At 36.2% G+C, this 18,386-nt stretch overlaps 3 protein-coding genes across 4 annotated transcripts in view; 2 read left to right on the top strand and 1 right to left on the bottom strand.

Moving 5' to 3' along the window:
• The window catches only part of LOC144647809 (histamine H2 receptor-like), a 410,332-nt gene that overhangs the window by 372,194 nt on the left and 19,752 nt on the right, over positions 1-18,386 (top strand). The window lies entirely within an intron of this gene.
• Positions 1-18,386, bottom strand: part of LOC144647795 (sphingosine 1-phosphate receptor 1-like) — a 72,330-nt gene that overhangs the window by 47,755 nt on the left and 6,189 nt on the right. The gene's annotated exons all lie outside the window — the stretch shown is intronic.
• LOC144647816 (substance-K receptor-like) lies at positions 15,355-17,367 on the top strand. Its single transcript, XM_078507529.1, has 2 exons — positions 15,355-16,640; positions 17,180-17,367. The coding sequence occupies exon 1, from the start codon at positions 15,391-15,393 to the stop codon at positions 16,258-16,260; it is 870 nt and encodes a 289-aa protein (XP_078363655.1). The 5' UTR covers positions 15,355-15,390; the 3' UTR covers positions 16,261-16,640; positions 17,180-17,367.

The following is an 18,386-nucleotide window of genomic DNA, read 5'->3' as shown; positions in this document are numbered from 1 at the left end:
CCCTGGGGAGCAACTAGCGATGCGTAAACCCTTGGGAAGGGCGCTCTTTCGTTTATAGTGTTTTTGTCGAGGAAATAATGGTGAAAAATTCCATAAACAGTCTTTTGTTCTTGCTGCTTACACCTGTTTCAAGAATTTCGGCGTAACTTGGATGTATGTCGTGGCCGATTTCTGCATGATGTTTAATCGCGGAGTTGATATTTCCGTTTGTTCCGGGCTTGTGTTCGGCCCCTCGCAATTTACAGTTTCTCTTGGTTTTCCCAACGTATGCAAATGAGCGAGTTTCATGAGAGGTCCGCATCTGTTTGTAACGTTGTTGACAGTTCAAATTTTGTAGGTGATCTTTTGTTTACGTTCTAGAACGTTATTGGTCCATTGCAAAAAATGTTCTTATCCTTTGTTTTTAATTAACACTGTGATTGGTTAATTTTGTTCAGGGTGCCCCGGTTCGAGTAGTCGCACTGTAAATATTTATTCGGCAACTGCGTAAAAATTACCTTATCTTCGTTCCGCGGACGAAATGAATCGCTGTTTTTTCTATGAGCCTGGTTTTGTTCAAGTGACAATGCTTTAATTTTTGCCCGTGGCTTTCACAGATTTCTTCAGTGAGCTGAATGGTTAACCGATGAAAAACACATTCGCATGTTTTCTAATGCATCGGCACTGCTGTTAAAAATAGTTCAGCGGTTTCGAATACTTGCTTCGGGCTTCGTATATGTCTTGCAATCATTTAGTATGAAAAACGTTTCTTTATTTCCATTTACCCAGTTTGTTTTTACTGCAAAACAAATTTCCGTGATAGGAATATGATTCAGAATAAACCGAAAGGGAACTAAACTCGCGTAATAGCCGCTAACTAAATGCGAGAAAACCGGAAATAAAATTGCACTTGCGTGGCAACCGCTTAGCTTGGCAACGAAATACTGTAATGGGCCCTTAACCCTGCCAGACCTTCTCCAAAATGTCACAAACAAACCTCTTCTCAAACTTTCCCGCCATTCTCCTCAACATTATTTTTTTTTGAAATAGCTTCTTGTTGTTTATACATGTACAGTGGAACCCCGTTGGGCCACAAAGTTGTGGTCTTATTATAGGGGTGGTCGTATTAAATGTGACAGCCAATTTAGGGCAGAGGGCGAGTAAATAAACGCAGGGGAACTGGACGATACTTTTGAAGAGTCTAATGTATCATTTTATAAAAGCATACTCAGTTTCGGATATGTAATTTAATTAATATAATTTTTAACTTAAGGCCGCCAGATAATACATTTTATACACAGTAGTACGAAGAGAAATAAATGTCTTTGCATTGTTAGACGAAATCGCAAATAAACTGTTGCAGATTATATATATGGTTTCTACATACATGCATAGTGTTTTCAAGATTAAATAATCAATAAAACACAAATGAATAAAAGGAAATGAGAAAAACTAATTACAACATTAAAATTGCTGAAAAGCAAGCACTCATAGGATAGGACGTGAAGCTTAACTAATAATCAGTTTGACAATTAAAAAGATACAAAAAACCTACAGATTAAAAAAAACTTACAGAGTTCTCGGGTTCAATGGAATATCGTGTTTTTCCAAGGTTTGTAGTCTAACGGACGAGTAAAGAGAGTACTCTTCCCGCCATCGGCTTGTTATGTAAAATAGGATTAGCTAATGAATTAGCTACGTGTGCTCAATACATTCATGGCAAACCTTGTGTTGAAATTCGACTGAACTCGTTAACATATGAAAAAACTAAGCATATGAAAAAGGTTTAAAAAAAATATTTTTTTACTATTTTATATTTATTTTTTAGTAGTGTTTTAATAATTTTTAACGTTACTTCTGTAAAGCACTATTATTTATGTTGGTTGTTTTTCTCAGCTTGTTAGCTGAACCATCATCAGTGTTAGTCCAAGATTGGACATTTTATCATAGGCAATCAAAACACCAGTACAAATGAAATAATACCCACATGAAAACAAACTTTTGAGAAAAATTTCGCGTAGGCTAAAAACTGGAAATTGAAAAACTGATATAATATTTACAAGGCATACTTTTCAAGTAACACCCTACATATTTCTTACGTTTAACTGGATATCAGGAGGAGCTACTCTTTGCCCTGAAGGTCTTTGAAAGAGTTGAGACACAGTTGTTCTAAATTCAGGCATTCGTATGCCATACATAATAGGATTAACTAATGAGTTAGCCAAAGTTAACACAGCGAAAGAAAATGCGATGTGGAGGGTCGATTGCCCGGAAATTTTCAAGTTTTTGGTGTACACAAGAAAATACAAGATCACCCCAGGCAGCCAAGTCAGTACTGAGACAAGCGTGACAACAAGCAAGGTCACAGTCAGTTGCTTTTCTCTGTTAGCTGCACCGTGATGCTGGATATGAGGTCCGCATCGAACCTTGATATAAATAAGAATATAAGAGGTACAAATCACAACCAGAATTAATAAACATAACGAAGAACGAATGTTATAATACAAGTAATACAGTGAGACTGAGGTTACATTCCATTTCATTGTCTCGTATAACATAAGTGGGACGGATTCGACCATTATAGACAAAACCCACATGACACCAATTATTACATAATAAATCCATTTCTTGAGAAGACGATGTTTGAACGGACAAATTGTTGCATGTAACCGCTCTAAAGAGATAACAGCGAGATTCACAATTGAGATAAAATGAAATAATAGTATAACTGCGTTGTTGATAAGATATATTGATGGTCCATCAAACGGATTCTCCCACTGATTGCAGATAGTCGCCATTTTCTCTGCAAGGTTCAGAGGCCCCGAGACTGCTCCAACTAAGAGGTCGACTATCGCCAGATGGATAATCAAGTATGTACTTTGGCGTTGTAGCTGGCGCTGCTTCACAAATACAATAATCGTGATGACATTAAGGATGACTATGGCCAGACATTCAGTGATGATCACAACAAGCCATGGAATACATTCTGATGAAGGAGGACGAGTCATGATATTCAAGTAACTGGCATTAAAAGGACTGTTGCCGGTGATTGTAGTTATTTAGCTTCTGCCTGATGTATTCGAAAAGCCAATGTACCTAAATATGATTACAAGAAAAAAAATTGCTAGAAGGTTACTTTGCAACTATGAAGAAAGTAAATTGATATTTGGAAACAGTTCATGGACCTTTACATTAATTCATTAATGCATCGCACATTTTCATTAATTGACAATCACAATTTCATATGAAGAAGTTCACCTCGGCCCAGTTCCGTTAAAAACAACAACAACAACAACAACAATTGCAACAAGAAATACCGAGATGACCGATACTAACTGTATGTTTTTGTCATTCAAGAAATAATCTTTGACAACGTTTGTCAATTTTAGATTGTTCTTTTAATTCAAAGATTTTAAATCACGAAAGTTACGACTCAGAAAGGTGCAGATAATTTGGTAGTTTAGACTTTTTGAGACAATTCCGATGATAGAAAAAATCTAACTTTGCATGGCAAAGTTCATCATTTCACAAATTTTAGTCTAAAGCCTTTGAATGTTAGATCTTGTCGTGAATAGGGGGCATTTCAATAAGCCATTCCTGAGTTACCCTTTGCCTCTAATTCAAAACGAATCTACGTGCGAAGCCATTCATATAAAAATGAGTTTCACCTACAGGTGCAAATCAAACTCGTTTTCATTTGAATGGTTTCGCACGAAGACTCGTTTTAAAACATGCAGAGGTAAAGGGTAACTCTAACTCTATTCAATTTTGTACTCGTTAAATGCAAATAAATAAAAGGCTGGCGTTAGTTGAAATTTTAAAATGTCTCTAGTAAGAAACGTAGAAACGTCTAAGAGCTTTATGTTGTTCTGGTTTCGCAAGATAAAATGTTCGTTGAACAACGTGAAGTGCAATGTTGTTATTTTAGAAAAATCTTGAAATCAACTGAGCTTTAGTTTTCATAATGAAAGACAGAATTAAACTGCACTGAAAAATTAACGAAATAATTTGAAGTTATCTTAAACGTACCTTTAAAAGACAATTCTCTATTCTAAAGTCGTCGCTGAGACTGTATGCTATTATTACACACCCTGCTCAATCTAGCTTTTTCGAAGAAGCAGGTGATTTCTTTTGAGTAATGTTGATTAAAAAAGAGAGTATTGTTTTCGAAAGCTGACCGTTCAATGATATTTACATAACAACTTATTCAATATCGAGCCATTCTTGTGTTTAATTCTGTTCTGCTGTAATCAAAACTCGGAAATAGATGTCGACTGCTGTTTTTCATTATTGTTTATAAAAAGTGCAAAATACATACAATCGAACTCATGAGAATTTGGTTCAAGGAAGAGCGCTTTCCATTTGTACGGAAAACCAGTTGTTCTAGTGAAAACTAAAATCGAACATTCCTTCCCACTGAAAATTTTTCGGAAAAAATAGAGTACTTTTAAGGGCATTCCTCTCTTCGCATTTTAACTGGAATGCTTGGAATATCACTGTAGCCGATTTTGTTTTTTTCGCATGCTCCTCGATGATGTTCCGGTGGAAATTAAATGGAACAGTCCTTGCTACTGGAAAGTTTTCAAATGGTATACACTCTTTCCGTACCATTATGTTTGTGTACATATTGTACTCTTCCATTTGTCGAAATATTATCACCGGTTTTTTTTTCTCACACAAATGGAAAGCGTTTAAAAGGTTAAATAAGAGAACATTTACATTTGTATGGAGAGCAGTCCCGAGGAGGGTACTCCCATAAATTTCGGATAGGGGTGTGCCGCCAAGGTTCTTAAACCCTGACCCTATTTAAGGATAAAGAAAGCGAAAATTGATACCTTTTTAAGGCCCAAAACCAAAAAATGACACCCTATTCAAGGGGAGGAGAAGCTTTCCGTGACGACCCAAATAACGGCTAACCGTGCACGGCAAGACACAAATCTTTATAAAATCGCTTTACTAATACCTGAACAGAAAATTCAGTTTTAAGACACCTTTTTTTTCGTTTTGCTGGGCGTTTATTTTAGCTAATAGAATATAGGTACCCTATCTATGGATCTCACCGGGAACACATTGCCAAAAGGAGCAAAAATGATACCCTATTTAAGGACCGAGAACCTCAAAAACCATACCCTATCGGGCGGCACATACCTATATAGGCCACATATGGGAGTACCCCCCCCCCCCCTCCCCCGGGAGAGCAGTGTGACTCTGCAGTTACCAACAACAGTTCTTTCAGTTCAGAACCACTCTCACCTGGACGATCACACTATACGAAATACGAACTAGTATGCAGGTTCAAATTTGCTACATTGTTAATCGTCATGTTTTCAATAACGAAAAGTAATTATTCCTTACCTTCACATTTTAATGATGTGTTCTGATAAATTAAGTTTTGACCGTTTGAGAGGAGATTTTTTTGAAAGCATTTGCGATGACTTTATTGAAAATTAAATGTGACAATCTACTTTTCAGATCTATTCCTAAGTTTTAAAGGACTGTTTTGGCAAGTTGTATCACTTCTCCATCGGATTTTTCTGGAAATTTTTCCGAACTCAAAAGTGTCAGTATTCTTCTGGTCTGAAAACGCCGCCGCTGTGATCGACTTTTATCATTGCAGCATTTTAAGCTTGTGTTTTACCCGGTCATATATTTCCGTTGATTGTGTCTACTTCCTATCAATATTTTAAAAAGCTGAGCAGCGAACATTAATTTTATGATCCTGAATGAAGTAATCGACAGTCGGTCTTCACAAAATGTCAGCCATTTAGGTAAAACATTGGATTGAGCACCTCGGATGTAGTAATTTGATCTAATCTCAAACCCATCTTTAAGGGCCTGATTACATGAGCCGGGCTGGCTCGGTTTGCCGAGATGACTTTCAGCCCGGTATTACATGAGCCCGGTTAGCCGGGCTGGCCCGGTTTGCCGAGATGACTTTCAGCCCGGTTTTAGCATGAATGATCAGAGCACGAATGATCGTAATCACCTTTTTACGGCAATAAAAAAATTATTTGGTGGTTAATTTTTTGCACTTATGCAGCTGGATGGGTTACGTTACCTCTACATCCTATTTAGAAGGAGTAGCATTGATTTTTTCGTCGGATATTGTGCTTGGGAGAGAAATTTAATGCTGGCCCGCTTAGCCGGGCAGGCCCGGTTAACGCGATTACATGGAAAATTTTCAGCCCGGCTAGCCGAGATCCCGGCATGGCGATACCGAGATCTCGGCTAACCGGGCTGGCCCGGTTGTCATGTAATCGCGGAGTTGATTTTTGTTGCGTTTAACAGACGTGCCGAGATCTCGGCAAACCGAGCCAGCCCGGCTCATGTAATCAGGCCCTTAGAATGTTTCCGTTGGAAGGCCGTAACTTTCAGGGATTTTTGTGAATACTGCTGCAAAAAAGCAGGTGACCGGTTTTTGTTCTCTTAAAAAAGGAATAAATTGCCTTTTATGATGATTATATTAATCAAATGCTGTGTCAACATAATTTAAATAACAATGCTAGGCGAGTGGGAAGTTCGGCGATTTCATTTTCTAATCTAATTAAAATGGAAATTAAGAGGCCTGTAAATAGTTTTCAATTTGACTTATCACTAACGAACAGAGAAATGCAAAATGCATGTAATTTTATTTTTTCCTACGTACGTTTTCATTGATAATGCTGGAGTTTATAACGTCCGTGACTCTCTTGTTCTTGCACGATAGAAGGGTTGTGACTAAGTTACGTTTTGCTTCTATATTGAAATGCGACCAGGAGCAAAACCTTTATTACATAAATAATTTGGTTTACAAAAAGAGAATGCGAGTTACATGACTTTCCATAACAAAAAGGTTCGCGCCAAGCCTCATTTTGAAAAGATCGAAGTCGGTCCTTTTTTGGAAGAATTCATGCCGTCATTTTGTGCCTTTTCGTGAGCCTCGTCAACCGGTGGATCATAAACATTATCACGGGCAATAAAAGGGGAGGGGGGGGGGGGTGTGGGGGAGAAATGGTCTTTAAGAAAAAGCCTTGGAAGTGCGACTTAGCACTGTCGGGCAACCAAGTGTGCGCAGTAGCCATTTAGTCTTGGTAAGGGCATAGTGAATAGAATACAATGGTTATAAAGCTTTACCAAAGTTCAGTTTCAGTTTGAAACGTCTCTGTTATGTAATTTATGCATAGTTTTTAAGCACAAAAACAAAAGATTGTGCTCGGTCATAGACACTCCAACATAAATCTTTGAAGCTTGTCGGCCTTTAAAACCATTTTCCTCCATTAACCACGTTAAAGGGAAAGGTAAAAACATTAATAACGGCTACCGGTCTGGCAAAAGTAGGGTTTTGCGAATTATGTTAATTAAAAGAATCTCAATGATTCCTAGGTGCTTTACCATCTTGGAACTATAATCTCAAAGGACGTCCATTTGGGTCAGGTGGATGAATCTTGATACCCAGTAAACACAAGATAAAACACCACCAGGATTTCATCTGAGATGAGACATGTCTTCATCTGAGATCGAACAATGAGATTTTCTTGATTAACACAACTCGACGTGTAAACAACTGAATGCAATACCTCTAATTAACAACAATTCTTAAATATGCGATCCTTATTTAAGATAATTAACCTTGATATCAACAGAGCAATTATCAAAAGAAGAACTATAAAATGGTTCTGCTGTGTTACGGATGGGTAACAAGGTCAGTGATATTTTCACAATAACACCAACAATTATTTATCATTGTTTGATTTGAGAAAGTATGTCACTGCATAATTTCGTATTGTTTCATTTGAGAAGACATGTCAAAAACTCGGGCTTCGTGCTTCAACAGGAGTCCAAACATTTCGAAATAAATGTAAGCACTCGGCCAGGCCGAGTGCTTACATCTCTTTCTCGGTGCTTAGAACCCTTGATGAAGCACTCGCCCTCGTTTTTGGCATACTTTATCTACTATAAATCAGCGTACATGTATTTCAAATTTTTTGCCCAAAGTTAAAAAAAAATCTATGATTATTATTAATATTTTTTCTACAGTTGGGGTTACAGAAAAATTTGTCATACACTATGAATGCTAGAATATTTCACAAATGCTGTTTTAAACCAATTACAGGCGAAGTAGCAATAGTTTAATTTTGGAAATTACTTCGGAAGAAACCAGCAGTAAAACAACGTTGTTTTTACTCTTACAATTTCTTTTTTTGGTTTCATTTTGTCTCAGATTGATAGCAGCATAAATATGTCAGAAATTATCATCTAGTGCTTATGGGTTAATGGCTTCCTTGAAATGTTTATCCAACTTGAGGGGATACAAACATGATGGCGAATATGTTTAATCGCTGGAATAGGCAATGCAAAATTAACAACTAAAATTATGTCAAATATTCATGTCACAGCTGACAAAGACCAGGTTAAGACAAAACAAACATTTGCACATTTGGAAACAAGCGAGTTTTACTAGCCTGCGTAGGAAGTGTGGAAAATCACAATTTAATACTATTTAGCAGACGATACCAGAAGATTTAGCTTAAATAAAATACAGCTGTATTTCCCCGCACTGAAAAGACTGAGGTAGTCGTTAATCATATCATTAATTTTCGGCATTTAGCTGTCAGTGATTTGCTACTGTTCCCAATGCATTATGGTTTAATGATTTTCCTGAGTTTAGTAATCGTGTTTTTTCTGTTATCAGTTAAAAATGCAATCTTCGTCTACGATTTTTTTGACAAGGTACGCTTTGGCACTTGAAGACTTGTGGGACTTTGGGTATTTTCGTGAGAAGTAAATTGTAGCACCATTTTGCTGTAAAATATGGCAAGACCAGTGGCGGATCCACTTTGAAGTTCCGCGGGGCCCGGCGCCCCCCCTCCCCCCCTTATTTTTTCGGAAATAGCGCTTTTTTTTGAAGTGCCGGAATTTTCTTCGCAGAATTCAATATTCATAGTCAAGCGCGAACCACTTAGCTGAAGGTTTGGATCCGCCACTGAAGACTGTTTTAATTTCCTTAGTAAAACGTTGTCTGCCAAATAAAATTGAATGATTCGAAGTCCTGTAACTAATTAATCGGTTAAATTGGTTTCTACATTAAAAAAAGGCCTTGGCTAAGGCAAATGGTTTCAAAGGAGAAATCATAATTTGGCAATTTGGAAAACGAGCGTGTTTTTCAAAATTTTGCAACTGGTGATAAAAAAACGTACAAAGCAGTTTCTGGGCTGTAATTTATTTATTATAGATGTTATTAAAGTGAATTGTAAACTCCTCAAACGAGTTTTCAGTTTCTAACCCGCCGCTCGTGGGAGCTCTTGATACTCAATACTAATGGCACCCTTTCAGAAGAAAGCAGGAAGTGGCAAGCCTGGAAGCCTAGAGCGGCGAGCCTACTTTGACTATAATGAAAAGAAGTAATTGCGTGATCGCAAGCCATAGCGGAGTTCCGGGATTTTTCTCCCTGGAATTGTTTATTATAAGAGTAGTCTAAGATTACTGAAAATGTATGTAAATCAGCTACATGTTATCACTGTGTCAATTTAAGGTTACTACAAGTAAGTGGACATAAGTCTCAGAAACAAAAAGCATCACCATACGGCGAGATGAATAATACAAATGGTTTTAAACAATTATGTGCTATCTAAAAGAACAGAATAATGATATTTGCTGTCGTACGTTGCCTAGTTAATTTCTTAGATATTCTCTCTCTCTTTCTAGCCGGAATGTCTGTTCACTAATTCTGTCTATGACTTGGCGGGGAAAGATCGAGTGATGTACTAAAACCCTTCCTGACCTATTTGAGTTTTGACTCTCTGAGCGCCAAATTTAGAATAAAATTCATTACTGACATAACTCAGGGCGTATCTAAAGGGCTTACGCTTGACTTTTAAATCATTTAGCGGGTATTTATTGGAAATCGAGATCAAAGTGTGAATTTTATTCTGTTGTGCACTTTCCAGGAAAAAAAAATAAAAGCGAATTTAGGATTTCCCTACCGACTATCACTGTGGCAGGTCAATTAATAAAACGCACAAAGCCTCCATACATGTTTTCTATTTTATTTACAACGCAAGGAAAAAACGGCGAGACACTACAGTGATAGTACGGACGTGAGTTTGAAATGACTAGCGTGTATAAATAAAATAAGGAAATGTGTGTACAGCTTGATTTCGCAAAAAAAAATATATTCATACAGTTTGTCTATTTTATTTTCTAAAAATAATTTTTTCTCAGAAAGAAGACGTCCGAACATTTGTGATATTTTTTCACGTTTATCTTTTGCAGGCACAAGCCATTTATACATTTTCTTGCGTTTTGTTTCTGCATGTAGGATGCACGCCAGTTTTTTTTTTTTTTTGATAAATTCTTAATCGGCAACGGGAGTCCACCTTTTGGGATGTCTTATTGAAACAGCGCCTGAAATGCTATTCTCGTCTCCTACGAGAAAAGAAAAAATTTCCGTGAAACCAGCTTCATTGGAACTGATCAATAAATGTTGAAAGTTTTCGTTTTGCCATCTTGAGATACTGACTGCCAGCTGTCTTCTTCTAAATATTTTACATGAACGTAGTTTGAGATACGCTGAACTATATTTGTATGAAAATTTATTATTAATTAATTAATTATTTTTTTTTTGTTTGATCGTGTGTTCGCAGCTGGTTTATTTACCTTATATAACGAACGCTGCGAAGTCGAAGAAAACATCCTGATAAAACTATTTTCTTTGAGAGGACTAAGATACATGTAGGAAGCATCAAGAATACTTCTTGGTTATCAGAGGTATGACAAATATATATGAAATTATTAGATATTTTATTAAATAATTAACTGCTTTACTATCCATTTCTTCCAGTTAAGATATTAGAGAACAAATTCGGCAATTAAGTTTGCAAATGTTTAATTGTTAATCTTCTCTTCTAAGCTTGTAGTAGTAACAAACAGATATTCAGGCTTTATATACTAATACGACGGAATTAATTCTTCAAATATGACTTTTATTGCCTTAGTGAATATTTTGCGGTAGTAGCTGTAAGAATAATTCGAAGCATAGAGAGAAAATAGAACTAAATGTGTCTTGCGTTCGACGAGTAGAAATTACTCAAGGCTATCTTACAAAACTTTTGTTGTTGTTGCAGTTTTAATCCAAAAGATCAAGAAAAGTCCTGAGGTAAGAAAAACTTTGTTCCCTCGCTTTAATTTGTTTAAAATAGGCTTTATTCCTAAATTTTTTATGCCTCATCTTTCGGTTGAAATTGGACTCAAATGAGAGACAATATTGCGATGTTGTCTTCAAGTTATATGCATGTTTGATTCTCACTTTATATATTTTTTTTTTCAGAGTATCGTAAGGAGGAAAAGCAAGATAAAGAGACCAAGAATTCTCCTGGGGGGATTTCCTCGAGACAAGGTAGGTTGGAGACTTTTAAATTTACCTTTTAATCCTCACTGCTGGAAAGGCATTGGTTTGTCGCGTGATTCTGCAGATGGTTCTCGTACAGCTTTCATAAACTCAAATTCGATTCAGTGACAGTCGGTTTTATTTAGAGTCCACAATTAGATTGCGGTATGAAAGCGTTGATAAGAATATGCTGTGGCTGGTGGCTGTCCACCTCTGAATTCTGGTTTAAGTTTGAATCATGTTAAATTCTCCGGCCCTATACCCAGATAGGGTTATGACAAAAAGTCATGTGAAATTCTAATAACGAAAAAAATTAAGGGAGAATCATTTTGTCGTGCCGTTTTGGTACTTTTTAAAATTTTGAATTTTTTCCGTGAGTCGAAGAAGGGATTTTTGAGGCTTCCTCCGAGGGCCGGTAAAAATCGGTAAAAAATGGAAAGTAGAAATACACTAGGATTTGATACAGCCGAAACCAATTGTAGATTTGTTCGCATTTTAGGTTTCCTGCAGATGAACAGTTACGGCAATTAGATATTTACAGGAGCGACTGTTGTGTTCGTGGTCTGTCCCCGTAAAATATAAAACAGTTTCCAAAGGCTTTTATTGTGACAACGTTAGGCATGCATCATGCCTTATTCGTTTTATGCCTGTAGCAGTTTATCTCGTCAAACATTCGATTGAAAAGAAATCCTGACATTTTAACAGTAATGGAAACGTAAAAACTGTGCCTGACATCTTAACGCAAGCTGCCTTACCAGAAATGTTTAATTTTGATCGAAAACTACCCAATGTGCTTGTTAAGGCGTCTCTTAAGGCGTTTTCATTTAATTGATTGCAAAAAACCTCACATTGTTTGCTTCGTTGGCGAGGAATTATTCGAATCGAACTCGACAACAAAATCTGTCCGATCGAAGCTGACCGAGTCAAAAAACATCCGGCGGTATGCCGTTCGAAATTCACATTTTTAGATACCAAACGAAATGTCACACGCGCTAACATAGGCTTGCTTTTCATCCATATTCAGGTTATGAGCCTGAATCGGTGTATGTCGTCTGCTTAAAGTTAATCATACTCTTTAAAACCTGAAAAGTATTGTGCTTGCTGTTGACCTGAAAATGAATTTTTTGATAACAACTTGTATAAGTGGAAACAGGCGGCTTATGTTTGAAAGACATGAATTCGGTCTTGTTTTGCCATGAAAGAGAACTCACCAGGCAATTTTCTCAAGCTGTTTTATTTTAAAAAAAAGTTGTTTTGCGTATGAATACCCATTTATGGCGCGACGATCAAACTGTTAATTTTTTAAGGTTACACATTTCGGTATTGTCATAATCAATCGGTTTTTGTTGACAGAGGAAGCTGCATAAAGGCGAGGGAAATTTTTGTGCTTTTTTAGAATATTTTCCCTGAGAAATGAACAGCCGATCATGTATGACTGGTGGGTTTATTTGAAGCTTGGAACTCTCTCTAACTAAATATTAATCACCTCCACAGAATTTTTTTTTTTTTTTAATAGCAGAGTAAATTTCAAAGTATTTGGTAATTTTTTGACATGCAGTTTAAACAGTAAATTGAAAATTTTGAAATCATATTTTTAACACACCCTATTCTAACAGCAAGTGTTTAAAACATTTTCTCGAACAGTATATTATGTTAACAAAAAGCGTTGAAGTAATAATTATGCTGTTTTACACTGAATTTGAATACGAAACTGACAGGACGAACAGCCAGCTTTAAAATCGCGTGACTAAGCTGGATTTCCATTGTCGCCTTATTTTACGTGCGTTAACTGGCGTGACTTTTAATTGGTTTACGTGCGTGGAATAAAATAGAGAAAATATGAGGACGGCTTGCGTCTGCGGAAAGAAGTTGAACGTTTTAAAAGTCCAAACGCTAGGGAATTAAAATCGAAAAAAAATTTATGGACGCCTTGCATCTGAAACAAAAGTGTTGAATATGGTTCAACCGAAGATCTTCCAGTCGATAGATTTTTTTTTATTTTTTACTGCAGTCAGATAATGAGCTACTCTTGTCAAAAATGCAAAAAAGTTGTTGTCACCGACTTCGTTTCAGAGATAAAGCGTGTGGAAAACTATCCGATTTTGTAAAATTGGCGCATGGTTTACAATATCGAAGATGAGTAAACGATCGACAAACGATCTGAGTCATATACAAAACTGACAATATGAACAGCCAGTTTTGAAATCGCATGGCTAAGCTGGATATTTTGCGTAAAATAATTCTTGGTGTTGCCAACGTATCTGAAAGAATTAGCCCTGAAAAAGGCATTTGAAACCGTTGTACGTCCAAACGAACGTCGTACATCAAAACAAAAAAAATCAAACTTTTAATCGTTTATTAAAAAAGTGATCCGTTGAACAAAAATACGCGTACTTACTAAAACAAAAACGGTTAGAAAGATTAATATTTTCGGAATCTTTACTATGATTTTATAAGCTTTACAGTGATATATAGTTTTCGGTAGTTTCTATTGAAGTAGCGCGTGTAAAAAGATTTTCCCAGAACGCACCCTATTTTTTTGACAGTAACCTTAAGAGAGCAAACTGCAAGCGAAGTTAATGCAACGCCTACCGACGCTATATGTGTTTAGCAAGTTCCCTCAGCGTGCGCGCTCGATGCCTGACGTGGTTGAACTTCACACCCGTTAACGTTACCCGACAATGGAAATCGAACTAAATGTACTGTATGATCGGTCTACGTACGGCGCATTCATTTGAAGCTCGAACTATTTTTGACAAAATAGGGTTCTTAAATCTTCATAATACATCGAACAAGCACGAATTCCTTAATCGAAATCCGTAACGTGATTGAGTAGCCGTCAATATTGAAAACAAACTTTCAAATCGTATCCATTCAACACGCCAAGTTTGAACAATAATATAAATTATTTAAAATTCAGAACAGCTTTGTTTTTTTTCCATTAACAACAAATGTCATTTAATTTGAAGTAGAGTAACCGAAACCAATAAGGGCCCTGATGTAAAATGAAGCTAGCAAGGAGCGAATTACTTTTCCTTCACTGGGTGCGGTTAGTATACATCACTCAAAGCAGGCGATATATGCTTTGTGCGCAGCAAACAGTATATAGATGTTTGTGGCGTCAATTTAGACAAACGAGAAATATTGTTCTTCCAACCTTACCCTCATGTGTTGCAAATATTTTGGTTGTTAACAGTAGTAAATATTTTCCTTTTGTTACGAATTTCTCTCAGAATACTAATTTATTGAGATACCTGCTTAAAAAATATTTTCCTTCCAACTATTTAAATCTTCTCTCTCTTTACAGCGAGAATTTATCTTTCAACTAGAAAATTCACCAGGGACAACTTTGTGTTTACAAGGTAGGTTGAGGACTTTTTCCATTAATTTTCCGTGTATTTTCTTCTGATAATTTTTCATGGTAAAAGTATATTCTCACCTTTCGAAAGACCATTGTTTGGCCGCTGTCTATATTTAAAGTTTGTCCAAGTAATGATTATCGTAATTTCAGAAAGCACCATAATTAAGTGCGAAGACGGTTGAAACATTTCAGTATCACGCTGTGTAAACACGATTTTTATGCGAAGAAAAATAAGTTGTAATAATTAATAATAATCGTTGTTATAATGTTATGTAATATTTAGGCACTTAAGAGTAACAAAGTCATTTTTTGAGCGGAAAATATTATTGCTTTTTTTTTCAGAGTATTTACGATGTTTTTGAAAAGTGAATACAATTTTATACAGTTATACAGTTTAACGTGTGTTATTTTACAGATTCTGTGCGCCGAGGTTTTTGACAAGACATTTCACCAGGGAGGGCCTCTTGTTGACAAGGTAGGTTAGAAACCGCTTCTATTCAAACATCAGTACATGATTCGCGTCAAATTAAATATAATGAAGTGCTTTGATGTAAGCTTCGTATTCGAAATAATTGCCTGGCTTCTTAATACAACCAGTAAAAAATTAACAGAAATAACTCATTTTTTCAACAGATACACCAGTAATTACTTCCAACTGCAAATACAACAGAAGGGAGCACTCAAGATGTTTTCGTTTCCTGAATGTATTACCTGGCTTGCTGTGGGCTTGGCCGAGTCTGTTGCTATAGTAACACTTAACATGATTACAATAATTGTATTTATAAAGAATCGTCGTCTTCGTAAGCGAAGCATGTACCTGGTTATAAATTTAGCAGTTATAGATATGTTGTCTGGAGGAACCGCTGTGGAAAGTCTATTCTATTATCGTGGAGTAGAGTGTAATGTATGGAAGCCATCTGAACACTGGCCAAATTACTATCTTCTGCTCTTTTTGTTCCCTGTTAGTTCTTTAACAAACATCACAGCAATATCGTTGGAGCGGCTTCACGCGACGTTGCGGCCGTTTAGACATCGCCTAATTAAAAAATGGGTTTACGGATCTATAATTGCCGTTGTTTGGGTTACAGCTGGGTTAGTATCAATTGCTTATGGTATTTTGTCTTCTTATTATTTTAATTATTACTTATGGATTTCATTCTGTTCAATTTGCCTTTTGATTATTTGTATTTCTTACGCGTCCATTGTTATTAAAGTCCGTTGTGGTGCACAGCCTCAACACCATGGTGCAGCCAGCAGAGAAAGAAAACTGACCATGACATTGTTGATGGTGGTTGTCATATCTCTACTGTTGTACATACCAGATGAAATATACCATTTTCTCGATTATTTCACTGGCATCATTGGTTCAATGTCCAAAGTAACGTCTGCACGGTTACATAATGCTCTAAATGTTTCATTTTATGCAAACTCGCTTGTAAATCCTATATTATACGCTATCCGCATGTCAGAATACAGATCAGCTGTACTCGCGCTCTTTCGCAGACGACCTCAGCAACAAAGACAAGCTGCAGGTATTCCTCTCCATGGCATGTAATACTGATAATGAGAACTCAAGAACTGTTCCCTCTTTTCTCACTGACTTTGTTAACTTGAAATAAACTAAAATATAAAAGAATAAGCACGTCGACGAAAAAATAATTATCTTCGTAGGTTTGAACAAAACAGATATAGACATAACAATGAAGACGCTACGCTTTGAACGTAAAAATAATTAACAAAGTCAGGTGAATTGTTCACCTATACTTGGAGTTTCAGAGTAGGCGGCTAAAACTCAGGCTTTAGAATGTACAGTTTAGTAACAATTTGCTCCATATTAATGTTATACCATCTTTAGAGCAAGTTACGTTACGTTTTATCGATACAGAAAGTCTCTACATGACTGGGATAAGAGCAAGTTCGTTTTATTACCGTTAAGTTTCGAAAGCCCCCAGTCCCCCTCTCCCACCCCAACTCTGAAAGTAAAGCAACAACATTTCTTGGTTGTTGAGTAGGACTTCCATTTCGACATAGAACACTTGACCTACTTTTAATTTGAGCACTTTTAACCTGAACGCGCTCAAATTTGAAAAACCTGCTTCCGAACCCTTTTTTTTCCCGCCCCCGCTCCGGCTCAGAAAAGTATACTGCTCAAATGACACACCAATGTTTTAATTCATATCCAGTCTCCTGTCCCCTTGTCTTACGAAAGTAGAAAAATGCACAGCCAATCTATCGCAATATTAACCATTAAAACAAATGCTATACATGATCAGTTCTAGACTCACTTTTTCTCTGTTAGTGAACATCACAGATTAAAAATTGAATATCTAATTAAAGGATACTGTTTAATGTTTAAGGAGAATGTGAAATCATTTCTATTCACATCCCCATAGTAATATTTGTAAAAGTAGAAATGCAAAAATTATTTGATTTGATTTGACTTATTTTAGTTTCATAAATTGATTTTTTAATAGTGCTAAAAAGGTTTGTGATTAATTGTAGTCATTATAACAGCTAAAAAACATTGTTTTTCATTTTGTTTATTCAAAGCAGTCAATAACTTGTGTAAACTGTACTATCGAGTTAAGTTATAAAAATAAGATGTTATGTAAAATACAAAATTTTTTTTATTACCAAGGCTATTATAATATCAAGAACGGAAACCGGTCATTTATACACGAGAATCTATGTTATCACCTGATATTATATGCTATTTGCTGTAAATAATAAGAATAAAAACTTGCAAGTGCTTCAAATTGTTCTGTTTTTCTTTGCGTGAAATTGTTATTTTCAAATATATATTTTACAGAGATCTTAATTACATTTTTCGTACACCCCAACCCTACATCCACAGGTCATCTTCCTTCAATGACGTAAACCGCAAGAAGTGACATGTACACAAGAAGCCGAACATGCGATAAACGAAATACATCCCTATGATCTAAAAGCTGTAACAGTTGTATTGATCTTACATTTAGCAAATTTTTCGCCATAAAAAAGTAAAGTCGTGTAAAGTGGTTCATAAGGCCAACATGTTGCCTGTAATATAGACATTGTGGTAAGACCATAACATAACTTCAACATTTTGACAGACATATTTCGACCTCGTGCTTCAATCGTAGCTCGCAAGTGATCATGGGTAACTACTAGTACAATACTCTTGGCCAGCGGCCGCTCCATATTGGGATGAGGATATAAGTTCACGCAATCAATAGAACTGGTAGACCAGTTTTTACCATGATCATTAAATACACAAGAACACCCGGCCGATATGTACATACTATGTTTATAACTGTATTTAAATATAGAAATAATTGTTAAGAATATCTTAGTGAAGTCCTTGAGCTCTTACACTGGTTTCAAAAGTATTTCTGTTCTCTCAATCAAATTTGCACCGCAAAGCGGCGAAAACGAGTCGCAAACCGGCAACCTCTTGTAAGAGGGGCAAATCAGTGGTATGCCTATAATGCTGAAGTTAATGTCACTGAACTTTGCTAAACGATTTCGTAATATATATAAATTTTTAAGTTATCACATTTTGCGTTTTTGCATAACGCGTTAGAAAATTTATTACATTTTGCGTTAGAAAATTATTACATTTTGCGTTAACAATTTATTAAATTTTGTGTCAATTTTGCGTCAGTATTACATTATGCTGCGATTGTTACTACATTTTGCGTT

The sequence above is a fragment of the Oculina patagonica genome, chromosome 4 (assembly GCF_052425735.1).
Source record: "Oculina patagonica isolate OP01 chromosome 4, crgOcupat, whole genome shotgun sequence".
Classification (NCBI taxonomy): domain Eukaryota; kingdom Metazoa; phylum Cnidaria; class Anthozoa; order Scleractinia; family Oculinidae; genus Oculina; species Oculina patagonica.
This window is presented reverse-complemented; position numbering and strand designations above follow the sequence as displayed.

Coding starts and splice junctions, on each gene's coding strand:
- LOC144647816 (XM_078507529.1), top strand. CDS start 15,391: ATGTTTTCGTTTCCTGAATGTATTACCTGGCTTGCTGTGGGCTTGGCC.